General features: G+C 45.1%; 3 protein-coding genes across 7 annotated transcripts; 1 reads left to right on the forward strand and 2 right to left on the reverse strand.

Annotated features, from left to right (window-relative positions):
- Nucleotides 1-103: 103 nt before the first annotated feature.
- On the reverse strand, nt 104-3,732 carry LOC124209751 (methylenetetrahydrofolate reductase-like). Of its 3 annotated transcripts, none has more exons than XM_046607907.1 (8): nt 3,577-3,732; nt 3,231-3,509; nt 2,924-3,162; nt 2,631-2,809; nt 1,992-2,567; nt 1,689-1,916; nt 1,452-1,625; nt 104-1,385 (listed from the first exon to the last, which is right to left on the reverse strand). In XM_046607907.1, exons 2-8 carry the CDS (start codon nt 3,473-3,475, stop codon nt 879-881), a joined length of 2,148 nt encoding a protein of 715 aa, XP_046463863.1. In that variant the 5' UTR covers nt 3,476-3,509; nt 3,577-3,732; the 3' UTR covers nt 104-878. The 3 variants fall into 3 exon arrangements, with proteins under 3 accessions (XP_046463863.1, XP_046463862.1, XP_046463861.1); XM_046607906.1 differs by having other exon boundaries at nt 3,231-3,502; nt 3,577-3,673; XM_046607905.1 differs by having other exon boundaries at nt 3,231-3,648.
- Nucleotides 3,733-3,871: 139 nt separating this feature from the next.
- On the forward strand, nt 3,872-6,743 carry LOC124209754 (prostamide/prostaglandin F synthase-like). Of its 3 annotated transcripts, none has more exons than XM_046607910.1 (7): nt 3,872-4,000; nt 4,113-4,180; nt 4,410-4,502; nt 4,561-4,672; nt 4,736-4,851; nt 4,925-5,071; nt 6,192-6,743. In XM_046607910.1, exons 3-7 carry the CDS (start codon nt 4,479-4,481, stop codon nt 6,321-6,323), a joined length of 531 nt encoding a protein of 176 aa, XP_046463866.1. In that variant the 5' UTR covers nt 3,872-4,000; nt 4,113-4,180; nt 4,410-4,478; the 3' UTR covers nt 6,324-6,743. The 3 variants fall into 3 exon arrangements, with proteins under 3 accessions (XP_046463866.1, XP_046463867.1, XP_046463865.1); XM_046607911.1 differs by having other exon boundaries at nt 3,894-4,000; nt 4,118-4,180; XM_046607909.1 differs by having other exon boundaries at nt 3,919-4,180.
- A 1,222-nt stretch (nt 6,744-7,965) lies between these two features.
- Nucleotides 7,966-12,308, reverse strand: LOC124208599 (growth/differentiation factor 8-like). The gene is made up of 3 exons (XM_046606428.1): nt 11,923-12,308; nt 10,733-11,388; nt 7,966-10,666 (listed from the first exon to the last, which is right to left on the reverse strand). Exons 1-3 carry the CDS (start codon nt 12,299-12,301, stop codon nt 10,283-10,285), a joined length of 1,419 nt encoding a protein of 472 aa, XP_046462384.1. The 5' UTR covers nt 12,302-12,308; the 3' UTR covers nt 7,966-10,282.
- Nucleotides 12,309-15,853: the final 3,545 nt, after the last annotated feature.

Consider the following 15,853-nt stretch of genomic DNA (forward strand, 5'->3'; position numbering starts at 1 on the left):
GTCTGGTCTGTCATCACGCATTTCATGTTCGCTCGAGCGTTAACGACAAGGTCGTGTGGAAAACGTATTGACATTTCTTCAGCGAATAAAGAATACATGATGATGAGGTTACAATAGCATATTATTAGTATACAAATCTGTTACAACATTTTACTTTATTGACAATGTCTTACCTTGGCGAGACCTTTAACCTTTTCTAAACTTTGACGTGGGAATATCAAGTCGCTGGGTTCTCACCAATCAATTTGAATAACAGCCGAAAGTCCATGACGAAAGAGGATGTCACGAGCAGCCGATAATAAATTCGCCACATCTTTATTTTTTTCCCGTTTTTAACTAGTCTCAACATATTGATGAAAAGTTATAAACTTGGCAGTAGAACAGAAAACCGCATAGAGACCTCATTCAACTCTCTAGAGACACACACGTAAGTTCGGGTCGGGACATGCTCACGTTTCTTCTTCTGGTGATTTGAGCGTAATTGGTCCTTTCCAAATCGTGCAAATAAACATTCTAACTCTACCCTTATTACTAGAATAATCAAAACCCGCTTTATAAGTGCATCCTAATTGGAATTTCACTTATTTGCGACTCATTTGTTATTACATTTGCATGTCGAATGAAAAAAAAACGACTCGAAAAAGTTGGCAAATTTTAAGACCACATTTTTCTTTTTTTTTTTTTAAATTAAATGCATCCATCCAGTGCCAGTCTACAATTCATTTTTCTCCATGTGATTGGCACAGAATAAAATTTAAAAAACACATTATCGACACATTTCAATGCAGTGAAAAAATAAGCTGATTGAAATTGTCCTAGCACCCAAAAAAAGATTCATGCATCGAGAAAATAGCAAAGGGAAATTTTTACTTTTGGATTCACTGGTGCCCTTCGCCCGTCACAATCTCGTCAGAGTGAACCTCCTGACGATGCGCCGCTTCCACCAATTCTTCCATCGTGTAGTGCGTGTAACTCGTGTCGCCCCTAGAGTGTTGACGTCTCATCATTTTCAAGGCGTCGTCGAAATCGTCGCCGAGGTGGACGTCAGAGTCGTGCTGGATAAAGTCGCTCATATTGTCCAGCTGGCGCTGGGCAAACATGGCATTGAGAAGATCCCAGAGGCAACTCTCACGAGGGAAATCATTGTCTACTAAATTGACGAGGTAGTACGTCTCAGAGATTCGAGTTAAAAGATCGCGGGATGACGATCCTTCCGGGTACAGTTTACCCCACTGTTCACGCCAAAGGGCAAAGGCTTCATCTTTCCAAACTTTAAAGGAAACGGGATCGACAACTGTCGGTTGTAAGACTTCCCGTCCAGGGAAAACGCCCCAAGTAACAGCCACCGGCCTGTGTCGGTGACAATTGGTGTAATCCGCCTTACCCTGTTTGTATTAAAAATTACAAATATAATTAAAAATGATTATGTATTTGATTAAAAATGGACTTACGTTGCTGTTGATGATGTGGAAATTGACGCGAGAGAAACTGGGCAGTACTTTTAAAAGGGCCTGAACATTCGCTTGGCACGTGAAGAATTCGAGATAAGCTTTTTGATAAACGTAGCCGCCTCTTGGTCCCCAACCGACAACAGGATCGTCGCTAGGAGCTCCATTGACATTGGGCTTAATTGATAAAAGAAAATCAACCATCAAGGTCACCATTTCAGGAAAAATATGCAAATGTACCTGAGAATTAATAGTCAAAACTCCTTTTTTGTTGAATTCCGATAGTTTTTCTTGAAGGAGCGACGTTTCTGAGCTGAGTTCTTCGTCGTTCCATGCAATTTTGGTAATTTTACAACCGGATTTGTTGAGCTGCCCTGACAGATAGCAGTGGAAAACGTCCCATACATCTTGCTCCGAACACAGTTCCTCGCCCCACATTCGCAGCAGGTCGTCCTTGGAGCTCTTACTCTGTTTATATTCAAAATATGGGGAAAAACAGGTTATCAAAAGAGAAACAACAACTCCAATAGTAATCGATTTTACCTTCAAGTAAAAAAGATAATAATCCTTGAGCTCTCCGAATGCGGGTGAATCAGATTTTCCCCAACGACCATTTGGAAACTCGTCCCAATGACGAGTCCGGTAAATGTAAGCTTTAGGTCTTGACGACCAGAAAATGGGACGGACAGTCTCGGTGGATCGTTTGGCGTTGGCCGCCCTTCGCCACGGTAGAGGACGTCTAGGATCTGTGACCCAAAGACCCAATTGCTTCAAAATGGCTGTCGTTGCCACTTCTCGGTTCAAAGTGTAAAAGTGAATGCCAGGAGCCACTCCGGCATTGAACAGCTCGCGGATCAGAGTGACAGCTTGCTGGACGCCGTAATTGCGAATGGCTTCGTCGTTGTCTTTCATAGGAGCCAAAATGTCGGTGATCTCCTGTGGCACTTCTAATTTTGAAAGTTTGGCGATTTGACGCAGTGAATCGTACGACTGAATAGGCATGACTCCGGGAATGATGGGTACGTCAATGCCCAAGGCTCTGCAGTCGCGGACAAACTTGATGAACGTTTCCGCGCGGAAAAAGAGTTGCGTGATGATGAAATCTGCCCCGGCGTCAACCTGTCAGTTGGGAAATTTATGAAAATGAACAATTTCGATAATTAAAAGAAATTATTTTTATACCTTTTCTTTGAGGTGCAGTAAATCGTCTTCATAAGAAGTAGCGTCGGGATGGCCAGTCGGGTAACCGGCCACGCAGATGCTAAAATCGTCGCCAAAGAGGTCACGAATGAGACGTACTAAATCGACGGCATATCGAAGTCCATTTTCAGGTGGCTGCCAATCTTGACCGATCGGTGGATCTGTATCAAAGGGGTAAAATTAATTTCATTTAAGGGCTTTCACGCCATCTAGCGTTGCCTTATACAAGACCGTAACGAACAAAGAACAACAACAAATGACAATAACAAACTCACCTCCCCTGAGGGCGAGAATACTCCTCACTCCCATTTCCCTCGCTCTGTTGAGGTGCTTGGTAACATCTTCTCGACTCAGATTGCAGCATGTTAAATGCAGCATCGTTTCAAGGCCACAATAGTTGAGAGCAGCACTGGCAATTGTCATTGATGATGTTTCCGTATCCCCACCTGGGTTGCCCGCTGGATGCCATGTGACATCACAAAACAAAGGGCAAGCTAATCTCAATCTTTCAAATCTATTTGAGGATAAAAAGAAAAGGTTAGGACAATTACACGAGCACACCAACTAAAAAACACACCTCACCTAGCTAAGAGATTGACAGCACCTTCTTTTGTTCGTGGAGGGAAAAATTCAAGAGAGAAAAACTTGTCGCCACTTTCAATTCGTAAACGAATCTTCTCCGCCAAAGATTTGTTGCCGGAAGTGTAATCGAAATCCGTGGGGCTTTGACATCGCTCCCCATCACGATTGGGGGTGTCTTCGCCGGAAGCACTCGCAGAGCTACTGCACATACCACCGTCCGAATTGTAATCGATTTTCGGTTTCATTTTGCTCAACCTGTTGTCACCCAAGACCTGTTGACTAAATCGATGACAATGTATAGAGAACGTGCAGCAACATAACACCCAGTGTTATCAACACAACTGACCTTCACGCTGTAGAAGCCGGCAAACGAGTAGAAAGAATTGCCATGCGACGTGAGGTTTTATATATTGTCTGAGTCACAAGTGGACGTCGACTTTGTCCAAAACAAGGAACTCAACACCCTCTACCGGTCATTATTTCAAACTGCTTCGGGAATATTCTATTCATTTTAATAAAAAAATTCATAAGAATGCATGTTTTAAATTTGGAATGAATTTTTTTAAATTAATTATTAATTTTAAACAATTTTTTTGACATTTATTTCTGATTTTAGTTTTTTGTTGTTGTAAACAAATATGTTGCCATGGGCGACGATGTCAGACGACGTTCATGTTTTCATTACGTAAATGTTGTTAAAATCGTTGATAAGAACAATCTGAGATTACATACGTCAACTGTGGACCTCGTCGTGAAGACGTGATAACTAGGTAAGATTGCACATGAACGTGAACAATTTCCATATTCCATTGTCTTTGAAAAGACTTGGAATAGTCGGAGCAGCTGTTTTATTCTTTTCCCTTTTTTACGAAATGCCGAAAGAGAAGAATCAAATCATGGATGTGGGGAAAATAGCTGTCAACTTGGTCACCAAATGGCCATCAAAACAGGTATGAAAATAATTTGTATATTATCTGCTGGCCTTGGTAGATTTAGACCAAGTTCCTGAATATATAACTTTGAGTGACAATTGACATGCATTCACTTATGTAAAAGCACAGATACCTACAGCGTTATGCAAATTCTTGTCAAAACAACCAAGACAGTTTCAGTTTTGTCTAAATCTCTCCTTTCTTAAATTATTAAAATGAATTCATTTGTTTTTACTGTTTGTTGCAGCAAGTGAATCTGGGATCTTTCTGGCAAGAGCAAACTAGTGTCATTTTCTTCATGAGGCGATTTGGGTGAATGTTCTGTCGGCTGGCAGCGCAGGTAGGAGTTGAGGAGTTGAGTTTACTTTGAGTTTACTTAATTACTTTGAGTTTACCAGGAGTTGAGTTTACTCAGTCCTCGCCTCAGCCAAGAGAACGTTCGACTCGTCGGGATCGGACTGGAAGAGTTGGGAGTGGAGGAATTTGTAGAGAAAAAGTTTTGGGCTGGAGGTAAGACATTTGTCTCAATTACTACATGAATAAATGAAATCTAATTGTTTGAATTGCCTACAGAGTTGTACATAGATGAAAAGAAGAAGTCATTTAATGACCTCGGATACAAACGTTTTTCCATTTGGAGTTTGCCTGGCCTTTTGTTGAGTCGCATCGCACGTTCCCAGGCAGCATTGGTAACATCTCATACAGTTTATATTGCCAAATGAATGGTATGGTCGTGATATCAATTGTTGATTCTTCTTGCAGGGCAAAGAAAGAGGAGTAGGAGGTGATTTACGCGGTGATGGATTTCAGAATGGAGGATTAATAGTTGTTGGCAAGGGAGGCAAGTTGCTGTATTCGTTCGTCCAAGAGAACCCAGCTGATCACGCCGCTAATGAAGATATCCTCAAGGTTCGTTGGGAATGTTTGATTTTTGTCAATTTTGGCGCAGAGTGAAAGGAGTTTGAACTAGATGGCGCCCAATGTGCTGAGTGGGATTCTTTTTCAAAGGAAAAGTATCTAGACTTGAAAAATGGGCAGGGAAATCACGATTTACGGGGGGGGGGGAATGAAGCGACGTGCTCGTGACTGTGTATCTGATATGGAGATTCCCATTTCAACCGCATTACAACTTTGTATCGACCCGCTTGCTTATTATTGATGATTGGGGATCGTAATCGACAAGTGCCGCAAGTTGAAAGACGAAACCCAATATCATTTGAATATTTCGACCGAGTGCCTTTTTGTTTAACGGTAAAATGCATTTCGTGCTCCCAGCAGCGCTGTGGAAGGAATTGGATGTTCAGTTTGAACCTCGTGCAACTGAATACCGAGAAATCCGAGTCCGGCAATTAGGGAAAGGAATTTTAAAAATCATCTCCCAATTCAACATCAAGGAAAGGAAAGACAATTGGATTCTTAAGAAAATGTAATCGATCATCATTTATGGGGTTAGGTGTGTCGATGCCCAGCTGGAATATCTCATGTAGATTCTCAATTGACTGGACTCTATTCTTTCTTTTTTGTCTTTTTGATTTCTTTGTTTTTAATCATGTAAATCCTGTGGAGCGCCGACCGACCGACCCGTCTAGTCTCGTCAAATTGCGTGTGTCTGTACCGTAGTAGAAGAAGACACGCCGGCATCTGTCGTGAACCGATTGACGGAGCCGTTTTATTGGAACGAATCGTAGCTTTGCCGGATCGAATGTCATCCGAAATGCCCAGCACAGATTCTGCGCTTTTGATTGCCTCGTTGATGGCGGTGGGAAACGATAACTCTGATGGGCAAAACGTCCTCTAGAATCTTCTCCTTTCCCATTGCTCTCTCTCAGGAGGATACCGTTTCACCATCTGATCTTAATTTTGTTTAGAAAAGAGAATCGGGAAAATAGACGGGGGGGCCTATTGAAAAACTTGTGGGCTCAATGTAACTCGTTTCTTGGAAGCCACGGCTAAACAAACGACTTTGGTTTTCAATTTCCATCGCGTGTAATTGTTTTTCTGTGTTTATTTATAACTTCTTCTCGTACAGGCCTTGAATTTGAGTGGGCTGATGGTGGACAAGTCAACCGACGAGCAACGACCGGCGGCCGCTTCTCCGGCTGCGTGCGATCAAGATGTTTGCAGCTTGAAACCGAAATCGCCACCACCAGCCTCCGACTAATTCAACATTTCTACATATTTTCTACTGATCGCTCATATCCTTGACCCTTTTCTTTCCTCTGAGGCTAATGCCTTCCCATCTTCTTTGATTTCGATGCTGCACATGTTCACTTATTATTGTGTTTGTTTGTGTGCGACTACTATGTCGAGAATTTTGTTTTGACTGGCCAAGCGCCAGATGATTTTCCTCTTTTATCTTTTTGTGGTTTCAATTTTTCGAGAGAGCAGCTAGCGCATTATTGGGAGGGGGGCTCCTCCACGGTCTGCCATGAAATCTTTCGTCTCAAAATTTGCTTTTGCATTGGACGGGAGATTGAATTAGAGGATCAAAATATGTTTTTTTGATTTCTGACCGCGACGGTTTTCCTTTCACGATATATTGCGCTGTAGCATTTTTCTCAATAAACGAATGGAATTAAAATATTGTTTGTTTATTTTCCTATCTGAAATGGAATGAAATTATGGAATTGCAAATGACATCATTGGTGTGTGTGTTAGTCATGGTGGTTGATTTGGAATAGCCAAAAACATACCAGCAAGGTCTTGTGTGTGTCTATTTCACCCGGCGCCAGCACACCCTTTGATAAGTCTTTCACGTGTTGGAAGAATTCGATTGTTGGCGTGTGTGCACTAGTACTTGAAGCTCTTTGACCAAACTGTATATTTAAATTTTTTCCACGAATAAATACTGTTGTAAAATCGAGGTGAATGCTGCTGTGCTGCTGTTTTTGGTGGAGGGAAAAGAAAATGTGTTGCGTGCTCCTTTTTTCTGACTGGCCGTTATCTGTGCGATGGCATCTCTGCTGCTGTTGGCGAGTGCCACGACAATTGTGTGGTGGTGGTGTCGTTGCGATTATTATTAGAACAACCCCCCAAAAATGGAGTTTGGTGTGAAATTGTGAATTCATTGCCAAAAGGCAACACAAGAGAAGAATCACGGACGACCTTGTCGAAGTGATTTCTCTGCCAGATTTTCTTCTTGGTGAGGAGATGATGCGGAGTTGGTTGCAGCGCGGAGAATATGCCAGCAGAGAGTTACATGACCGACCTTGCCGATGGACGGAATTCCAATCGATTCTCATCAACAACAACAACGAGACTTGTTTTTGGCGTGGGGTTAACTGACGTGTGTCCATCCATTTTGGCATCGTTGAATCGAATATATAAATATTGTTATTACGTCGATGCAATTTCCCCTTGACTTGGATATTTCGACATTGTTGGCCGTGCCTCTCCGTGCCGATTTCTTCATCCCCCCAGCCTGCTGCTGTTGTTATTGATGCTGGGTTTTTTGTCCAGCGAGTCACCTCCACAGGCAACCGGCCAAATGGCCAACACTGAAATGTTACATTTCGCTCTATTGTCCGTGAGCTTTTTTGGGCCGGCCCAACTATACACTCTGTGAACTCGACAGAGTCTGAGTTGAGAGTTTTGACCATATCAGCGCCGAAAGCGCGTCATTGCGCCAAACGGAAATGGCGATGCGGCCCGCAGAGTTGCACATCCTATTGGCCGTCGACCAGAGTTATCATTTTCTCTTCCCCTGACATGTAGTTATTCTAGCCCGGTGACCAATTTGATGACAACAACAAAAGTTGATAATGAATTGGAGATATGAATAAGAGGCGGACTAGTCTCATTTCTTTGTCATTTCTTTATTATTTCTTTTTGTTTTTCCATCATTTCAAGTTGTTTTTTTGACAGAGTAAATAAATGCACTGACAGGACAACAACAATCAAAGCGACTCGGAATTTCATCATTTCCCCATTATTATCATCTGCGCGCGCGCAAAATTAAAAAAAAGGTGTTTTACTATTTTTCATCGTCGTCATCGTCATTTGGTTTGCTCGTCGTTGGCAATCAAATAGTTGGCAATTCAATGGCATTGGCACACACAATTAAAAACACTAACGGATAAGATAAGAGTCTGCCGGCAAAAAAATATGTGTAGTAAATGAATGAAAACGGGCTGAAAAGAAGAAGAGGCAAACGAATGTGGGGGCGGACTGTACATTATGTCATTGCGAACAAACAGATTATATCGGGTTGGGGGAAAAAGAAAGATGAAGGTGCTGGTGGCTCTACAATACGCACTTGAATGAATATCTATTTATAAACGCTCTAGAATAGAGTGTAGTACGTGTGTTATACGTCAATATAATTCCAAAAAAGAATAGCACGAAAAATGGGCGAATAATCAAAATCAACTGGGTATCACAATGCAGTCAAACAAGGATGTGCGCGTCTCTTTCCCTCATCGTGTCAAACATTCTTCTCTTTCTTCTTCTTCTTTTGTTTGCATATTATTATTAGCTGACGATGATGATGTAACGATGATGAACAAAACGGTGATCGATGACGTCGCTCGATCAAAAGACGCGCAGGTGGTGCACAACTGCATACACAAACTTGGTTCTTTTCTCTCATCATCTCTTCTCCACATCACTTTCTCTTCGACTACATCACACACACACACACACACACACAAGAGATGAACATATGTCACAGTCTTGTTATCACATCCGCATTATGTCAACCCGGAAACACAACAACAACAACAACAACAACAACACCACAAAAGACGAAAAAACGAATTTGAAAGCGCAAAAATTGGCGGTTTTTTCTCATTCACCCCCAGTCCCCAATCAATTTCGAGTTGGGGGTGAGCAGGAAATAATTTGGCAGCGCAAAAATAAAAGTGAAGCAACGGACACGCACGTGTGGACAATCAATAAAGTCACAATAAGCCAAGACGAAATTGATCGATAATTGTTTCCAAGAAGAAATAAAAGAAAAGTAAAAAGGAAAGATTGGACATGATGATGATGGTCGGCGGCGATCTGATGGCAATATAACGACGTGCTGGTGAAATTATTTCTACAAGAAGAATAATAAGTGTATAGACAAATACGAGCAGCAGTAGCAGCAACAGTGTTGTTGGTAGATATTATTTATAGCGATAGATGGGTAGATAGATGGATGGATAGAGGAGCTGGAATTATACAAAAGGAAAATTTATGCAGACGTCCTTGCCTGAAGCTGCGCTGGGCGAAATTCGAATTTCAAATTGTCAGTTGCTGGACAAGAAGAAGAAGGCGAGGTTATTCCTCCCCCGGACTTGTTCTTCTTCTTTAACTGTGGACTGGAGAGATGCCCATCGTCAATTCATTATCATTTCCTTATTCGTCGCTCCTGCTGCTGCTGACGGGCTCCCATTCTCGTGTGTCGAAAACAACCAAAACGTATACCGTTCTTCTTCTTTTTGGGTTCCAAAATATCCAACTGGTTTTCTCTTCTGGTTTGTTGTCGTGATTTTTTTGGTCTCAAATTGTGTGTGGCTTTGATTGACGAGTTGATATTCTGATTTTTATTCTTATTAATATATTTCGACCAGCGCAGAACCAGTTCCTCTTCTTTTCTTTTCTTTTCTCTCGGCTGCTGGGGGGAGAGATGATAGAGAAAAACTTAAAATAGAAATGAGAGGGGGGAAATCATTTCCAATTGGGGAAGGTGTCGCGGGCGAGAGGTGTCGACGACTTGCGTGTGTTGTTCGGGACGACGACAAAATCAGGAAAAAGAATCAAAATAGAAAATGCTGCTGCACTGACAACTCACAACATTTTCGGGTGTTGCATTTTTTGAAAAAAGAAAGTTTAACGGGTCACGTCATTGCCGGCGAAACAGAGGGATAAAACAGGTTCGGTTGCTATGTACACAAAATCTGGATTGAATTTGAGGGGGGAATTGAAAAATAAAGAAGAAGAAGAAGAAGAGTGTGTCGTGGAAATAGATATTAGATATAATAAACTCAACTGCGCTCCTATAAATTCATCCTTGATGGCTGGAAGGACGTAACAGTCAATCATTTCGTTCAAATGAAACAAGTCCTTCCTTCTACCTTTTTATTTATTTTCCGGCTGGCTGGACGGACGGCCGGAAGCTGGAGCTATTTCTCTTTTTTAAGAGCAGCCGCATCGATCGACGACCATGCCGGGCAAATTGCCGTGAATGATGTTAAACTCGTTGTCAAAGTAGAGCATGGAGATGGGCGACATTTTGCGTGGGGCGCAGCACGGGCCGGCCGTGCCCGCCGGATTGGCTTGTTGCACGATGTGCGTGTGCGGATACTTTTGCAAAAAGACGTAGGGACACTCGCCCGAGCAATAATTGGCCTCGTACTTTTTGGGGGCGATGATCCAGTCCCAGCCGAACTCGACAAAGTCAACCGTCAACGGGTAGCGGCAGCAGCGCGTCTCCGACGACGTCTCGTCGCAGTTCAATCCGATCGTCCGTTTGGTCCGCTGCTTACGCCCGTCTGTCGTCACCACCTCCACAAACGGCATCTAATATCAAATCAAATTATAAAAATATTAGACTTATTAATTATCAATTTTAGACTGATTAATTACCAGGGCTCCGTCAGCGTGGAGGTGATCGTTGACGATAAACGGGACGGGCTTGCCAGCGCTGGAAGGCGACGGTTGCGGCGGCGGAGTGGACGGGCCACCGACGGTAAAGGACGGCGGAGGTCCGTGGTCGCCATGGACGGCGTGGACGACCAAGCCCAGATTGTCTTCCGGCCACCGGAACCAATCGGCTACGACTTTGCGGACCTCGAACGAGACCCATCCGCCGCTCTGCTGTTGTTGGTTGTTGTTGTTGTTGTGTTTGCCGGAGGCGGGTACCTTGTCGACGAGTTCCAGGAGCGGCGGTAAAGCGACGCGGGTCATGCGGACGGGATTGAGGACGGGCGACTCACCGTCGGGAACGCGGACAACTTTGTAAATGTAAATCCAGACGGTGCTGGCGTTATTGGCTGCGCTGGCCGTTTTGCTGATGACCTGGGCCTGTTGGTGGTGATGGCTGTTGCTGCTGCCGGGTGACTGGACGATGGGCTGCGACGATGGCGACGTGCCGGGCAACTGATTCTGAATGTAGAGCCACAGGTGGGCTTTGTCGACTTTGCTGCTGCGCGTCACCTTGTCGGAGAATTTAAAGTAAATCGACTCCATGCCTTTGGTAGTTGTCGACTCGGTCCGCTTCAGGGCCTGTCTCACGTGCGGCACTGCAACCCAACCGGCCGGTCAAATAGAAACAAAACGACAACAACAAATTGATTAGATCAGTAGTGGCACGTGACTGGATGGACGGATGGATGGATGGAGCCACCCAAATGACGTCACACCGGGGGATTAGGTTTACTATTTTTAAATCATAAATAATAAATAGCGGCGACAGGAATTGCATTGGCCAAGGTCTATGGCGATGGCCGATAGAATTGCGTTCGACCGATGATGGAAGGACGAGACGAAAATCTAAAAATAAACTCCCAAATCCTATTCGATATAACGTCGATTGATGTTGTCGATTGGCCATTTCCTCGTTACGTGACTGTGCGGCTATAGGCGGAAATCTACCCATCGGCCTCTCTATAACATTTGACCGATGAGATCCCATCCGTCATTTTGATTGCACAACATTTTCCCATTTCGATTGTGGCCAACCCCGTGACTTATCCCCACCACTTTCGCATTGAACATGGCAACAGCCTGACCGAATAGAAATGAAAATGGATGAATGAAATTTCAATAAAACTTACGGTGCTGGGAGAAGGCGATGACCTTTTCGGTGCGGGCGTGAAAATCGTCTTCCTCCTCGTCGTAAACGGGTCCCGTTTGAAAGGCCTGGTCGCTCTGCTGGTGGTGGTGGTGGCCGCCGTTGTGGTGGCCGCCGCTGCCACGGCCGTGACCACCCGCCGGCGGGGCATCGCCCTGCATCCCGTAGAGATCCAGGAGGTGATCCAGCGGCGGGATGCGCGGCGGAAGACGGCCCGTCATGTTGGGCGCCCGCTGCATGCCCAGTTTGCTCAGGATCTGATCCTTGATGACTTCCAAGTTGCGGCGGCGCAACTCCTCGCGCTGGATGCACGACGTGCAATTGGACGGGATGTAGGAGCCCGGCTCGGGCAGGAGGCCCATCAAAGGGCCGGACGATGACGATGATCCGCCAGTGCCGGAAGACAAGGAGCCATCAGCATGGCTGCTGGCGTCGTTGACGAAATTATTGTGGCGTCGGAATTGTCTTCATTCTCGTAATCCATCCCGTCGCCGGCCGCTTCCGGATAGTCTGTGGTTGTCGTGCTGGACGGCGTCGGCTGCTGTCGATCGGTGAGGTGGTGCTGGTGTCGATGCGGATGTTGTTGGTTGTACTTTTGGTCGTTGTAATTCAAATTCTTGTTGAGGTTGTAGCTGGACGGATAAGATCCGGCCGATGTTTGGTGGTGGTGCAGTTGGGCGGCTGCCACTTGCTCCGGCCAGCAAACACCCATCAACACCACGACGACAATGGTGGCCAACATGTTGTTGTTGTTGGTGTTGTTGGCAGTGATGCTGGACCGACGATCTCGGCTGCTGCCCGTCGACACTTTGCAAAGCATTTCGGCCGCGGCGGAATTCTATTGGACAAGAAGGGGAAGACGATCAAGTTGATGTAGGTCAAATCAACGACGGCCAACGGCGACACTTTGGATAGAAACGCGGAATCAAACGGGTCAATTAGCGACGGACAGGATATGAAACGTTTAGTCGTTGGAAATGACTGGGCGGTGGATGCAAGTCGACACCGGCGGGTGCGATTTGACCAAAGGGAATCAAAAGAATCAGAAATGAATGATTCAAAACGTGTGAGTGTCTGATGGGTGGGGAGAGAATTTGATGGGTGCAGCACTTTAGGGACCGTTGTGACTCTTAATTTCGCCCAGTTATCGATCGGTGACGGCCAAAAAAGGGTCGAAAGAGAATTTCTTTTTGTCTAATTAAAGTCAATTTAAAGTCAAAATTCAAATGATGGAAAGGGGGGAAAAAGGAGAGGAGAGACTGGCGTCTGCAACTCGACCGATTCAAGAGTGGACTGGTCGACTGTCCGTCTCTCGCCGTCACTTATATACAGCAGCAGCAGCAGGAGCACGCCCGTAGCCCAGCCAGCAGCACCCAGCACACGACGACTACTACTACTACAACTACCGCCAGCGCTGCCCACCACCACCACCGGCAACAGCAGCAGCAGACATGGCAACACTAAAGGATGACTATTGGCCGCGGCCCTGCCGCTCGGCGCTAGACATGATTCACTTTTCAAAGAGCACAGCTATATGCTCACAATGTAAAACGAATGAACTTGGAATTATTATTACACAGGAGCAAGAGCAGCAGGAGCAGTAGGAGCGAGAGTAGTAAAGAGACTATGAGAGTAGAGAAAAAAGACTAAATTAGAGAAAATGGGCAGCAGCAGCAGACAAGTCTGGTGCTCAATACACCAGGGGGGGAAGGAGGCTAATATTTTAGTAGGTACCAGCAAATTCCCGTCTGTGCCCTGCCCACGCCCAGCCGACGCCCACACAATCCCCCCAGCCACTTTTTATTTTTTTCCTCTTTGACAGGAGGCCCCGAAAAACCTTTTAAACTATTTTCTTATTCCTTTTATTTTTATTTCTTCATCTTCTTCTTAGCTGCCTTTTGGGTTATTGGCTCTTGAGTTTTTCTCTTCTCTTTTCCAGTGTCCGACTTTGATGTCCAGACAAGATCCACGTCCAGTCACTTTTTTTTCCGTGGAAAAAGGCAACGGCCAGCACCAGCACATTGGCGGATGAGAATGGACGGAAATGTCGTCGTCTTATCAGGCGACGACGCCCACGCCTCTTGATTCCAGTCACGCAAAAATATTCCACCGAGTCTTTCATTCATTCCGTGAATAACTCGGCAATAATCAAATGTTTGGATCTATTTTTAATTTGGTTTGTTTTTTTATTATTATTATTGGACGGGTGAGGGGGCTAAAGGTCAAACAACTCGATTGATGCGTGTGCGATCAATCGACGGCCCACGTGAATGACAGATTTTCCAGGGAAATGGCAATCAAGTCGTTGGCTGGCCGATTCGGCGAACATCACGTGCTGTTAGGCCTAATCATCTGAACTAGATCTACGAATTCGGCTAATCAATTGTCGTCGTCAACTATTTGTTGTCGTCCCGATTCGATTATTCCGCCCAGCGTTAATATTTCCCCCCCCTAGCGATTGAATTTATTGAATTGCTGGAATTCCTGGCCGATGTGTTGTTGACGTACCACCACGTTCCATAGATTAGATATTTAACGACGACACGATTCTTTTCTTCTTCTTCTCTTTCACTCATCCAATGGGCATTGAGCACGTGGGCAGACATGGACTTGAAGAGTAGGAAAAGTTGAGCTGGGCCTCATTGGCCTTTTCTCTCTTATCGCGCAAGTGTCTTTGGCCTCCCAGTTGATCTCCTGTACACAGACACTCGATCGCCGGCCCTCTTCTCCAGGCTTCTTCTATATTCTATATGGTACATGTGTACATGGGTTATATAGTACACTCAGCTCAGCCCTGCTCACTGTTGGATGGCGATGTGTGTCAGCAACAGCAGCAATGTGTCAAAAGAAGAAGAAGAAAACATGTGGAGATAAGATTAGATGATGATTATTATTGGGGGATTTGGGATGCTGCTGCTGTTGCTCTACTACCGCCACTGCACGTGGCCGGCCGGCCGGCCGACTCGGACCAGTGCTGCTCATCTTCTCGCTCGATTCGGGAATGGTCACGTATCGGGTCGATTAGTTAGGCTTTGGGTCCTGATGATGCTCGATTAATAATCTCATCATCGTTCGGTCATTGGAAACTCCTGCAGATTGGCAGACTGGTGAGTTTTCCATTTCATTTTCCTCGGCCATTATGGCCATCGTCATTCGTCATATTGGCACAGTGGAATGAACTTTATTACCAACAGCAAATCATGTCGACCCCAATGTTGTTTGTTGTTGCCGTTGTTGATGCTTGACGGGCATGTGCAGTCGTAGGCCGCGGCCTGGTCGAACCCTGCCAGACAACGATGGCACTATGGCACTGGCCAGGGACTATACAGACGCAAATGACGCGATAACCGCGACACTCTAAAACGGCGACTCTCTCATTGGTTATTACCCTGGCACAATTTACAGCCTAATGTATGACATGTTGTTGTTCTAATCAGTTGTTGTGTTGTAGCATTACAACAACATATTGGCCCACCCGCCCCCCGTTCCGAAGAAAAAAGAAACGGACGACATTTGAAACCGACGACAACGACGACCACCACCTGTTATTAACTGGGCGATGCGAAATCGGAGCGTTTCCTCCTCTATCGGCTACTGGCTCGATATGGATGGATGGATGGATGGGAGTATAGAATAGAGTCGAGTATGGCCAATGTGTAGTAGTCGTATCAATGGCCAGTATATGGCTGTTTGGCATCACATCTCAAAAAGCAAAGTGTAGACGGACAGCCAATATTCGTCGAGTCAGCACGACATTCTAGACGGAATTTTAAGCTCTAGCAGACAGGCACAGCGAGACAAAAATGAGACATAACCACTACCAGGAGCAGCAGCAGCTTGGGCGATCAAATTCCCCTATAGATGTATTATACCAGGCAGACAGACAGACAGCCTGCATGAAATGATCGTCATCG

The sequence above is a fragment of the Daphnia pulex genome, chromosome 12 (assembly GCF_021134715.1).
Source record: "Daphnia pulex isolate KAP4 chromosome 12, ASM2113471v1".
NCBI lineage: Eukaryota > Metazoa > Arthropoda > Branchiopoda > Diplostraca > Daphniidae > Daphnia > Daphnia pulex.